The 1626-nt window shown below is 42.2% G+C and overlaps 1 protein-coding gene across 1 annotated transcript; it reads right to left on the minus strand.

The window, feature by feature from the left end:
- Positions 1–872, minus strand: LOC308284807 (V-type proton ATPase subunit F-like; the record flags this gene model as incomplete). The annotated part of the gene is made up of 2 exons (XM_080725534.1): positions 1–168; positions 612–872. 2 exons carry the CDS (start codon positions 870–872, stop codon positions 1–3), a joined length of 429 nt encoding a protein of 142 aa, XP_080581660.1.
- Between the last annotated feature and the right edge of the window lie 754 nt (positions 873–1626).

Below are 1626 nucleotides of genomic sequence, written 5' to 3' on the forward strand. Positions count from 1 at the left end.
TTAGGTATAACCACGCGCATACAAGTGTGTTTTGCACTTCCTCAAAGAAAGGGTGTGTCGGGTGGGTGTTGAATTCAAGTCTTCAGCAGAGAACATGCCCTTGGCCCTGGGTAAACTGGAATCCTTGGAGGCGTCATAGGGATGCTCTTTGGAAGGGATTTCCAGCAGGGGCGTCAATTGGGTATGGCAGGGGTATGCAGCTGCCATACCCTGGGTCCAGGGTGGAGAATACAAGTCACTTTAAAATATAAATCCATGAATGTCTCATTGTCTATCTGTGCTGGTTATGTTGTTGAATTACATTAAAATAACTACAAATGAAACATTTAACAAGGTATTATAGTTATAATTCTCCACACTATTATTCTCCACATCTTGACAAAATGGTAGATATTCCCAGGTTCCGCAGGTCAGCTACACAGGTGCAATTCATTATTGTTCATTGTGGCACGTTTACTTATGTCAAGTTTAGCTGCACTTGAACAACTGTTCTTTAATGTACTTAAAATAAATGTATCATGCCTTTTGCTAAGGTATGGCAACATGACTGGTGTCTTGTCATGTTGCCATACCTTAGCTTTTTCTGAACTGACGCCACTGATTTCCAGCACTGCAGGGAAGGACTCCATGTGGCCATCAGTCGCATGGCGGATCATCTCAGCAATGAACTGGTTCATCAGGATGATGCCAATATCATTACGGGCCAGGAAACTCCTGAAGGTCTCCTCAATCTCTGTGATGCTTGTGTCCTTTTCAACGACCAAGAAATTGGGCTTACAGTTCTTGTTTAGTTCGCAGATCCCACCGAGGAGGAACCCTGTGCACGTGTCCTCGTCGCCAATGACTGCGATCACTTTCCCCCGTGCTGCCATTATTATCGATAATCGTGAAGATGACCAACAGTGGATTTAAATGCCAACTATTGTCAGAGAATCTCTCTGGGTCATGTGAGGAGTCAGCTGACTGGCCTTTAAGACTATTCTTTTTTTTTTTTTTTTTTGCGACCGAAGGTCTATGGGGCTTTTAAGCCGTGACATCATTTTGTAGTCACACCTCCAAGCAGATTTATTGTCAATAATTGTCCCTCGCTATTTCAACAGATCCGAGACAAAAATATCGACTAAAGTACAATTCTTCCACTTTCCTTTCAACAACAAAGAGAAGAAAAATTTGTAAATAGTAAAAACAGTAAAAATATTCACCGGCGCTGGGGCCTTTTGGGCCCAAAAGTTCTCCTCTGCCTACAAAATGATGTCAGACTTAACAGCCCCATTGGTTGGTTCCCTTGTCACTGTGACATCACAGGTGATATCACATGTGACATCACCTATGTCCATCCCAGGTCACAAACCTTTTACTGTTCAGCTATAACAGAGAACACATAGTTTCGGGAATGTGAGCTATTTCCATTTGAGTTTCACGCTGTACCTCTTCTCAGCCAGTAGTGGTCCTTATACCCAACCACAGGATCTAAATGTATCGATAGAAAAGCATGGGAGACCACCTCCAAGATGTTTTAGTTATTTTGTACCGGTATTAACACACTACAAATTTGTTAAAAGTAAAAACAATGTTTTATTCACTGAGTTACGGCATGGATTGTGGCTTTAAACTGGCTGATGTGTA

The sequence above is a fragment of the Nannobrachium achirus genome, assembly GCF_963921795.1.
Source record: "Nannobrachium achirus genome assembly, chromosome: 5".
Taxonomy (NCBI): Eukaryota; Metazoa; Chordata; class Actinopteri; order Myctophiformes; family Myctophidae; genus Nannobrachium; species Nannobrachium achirus.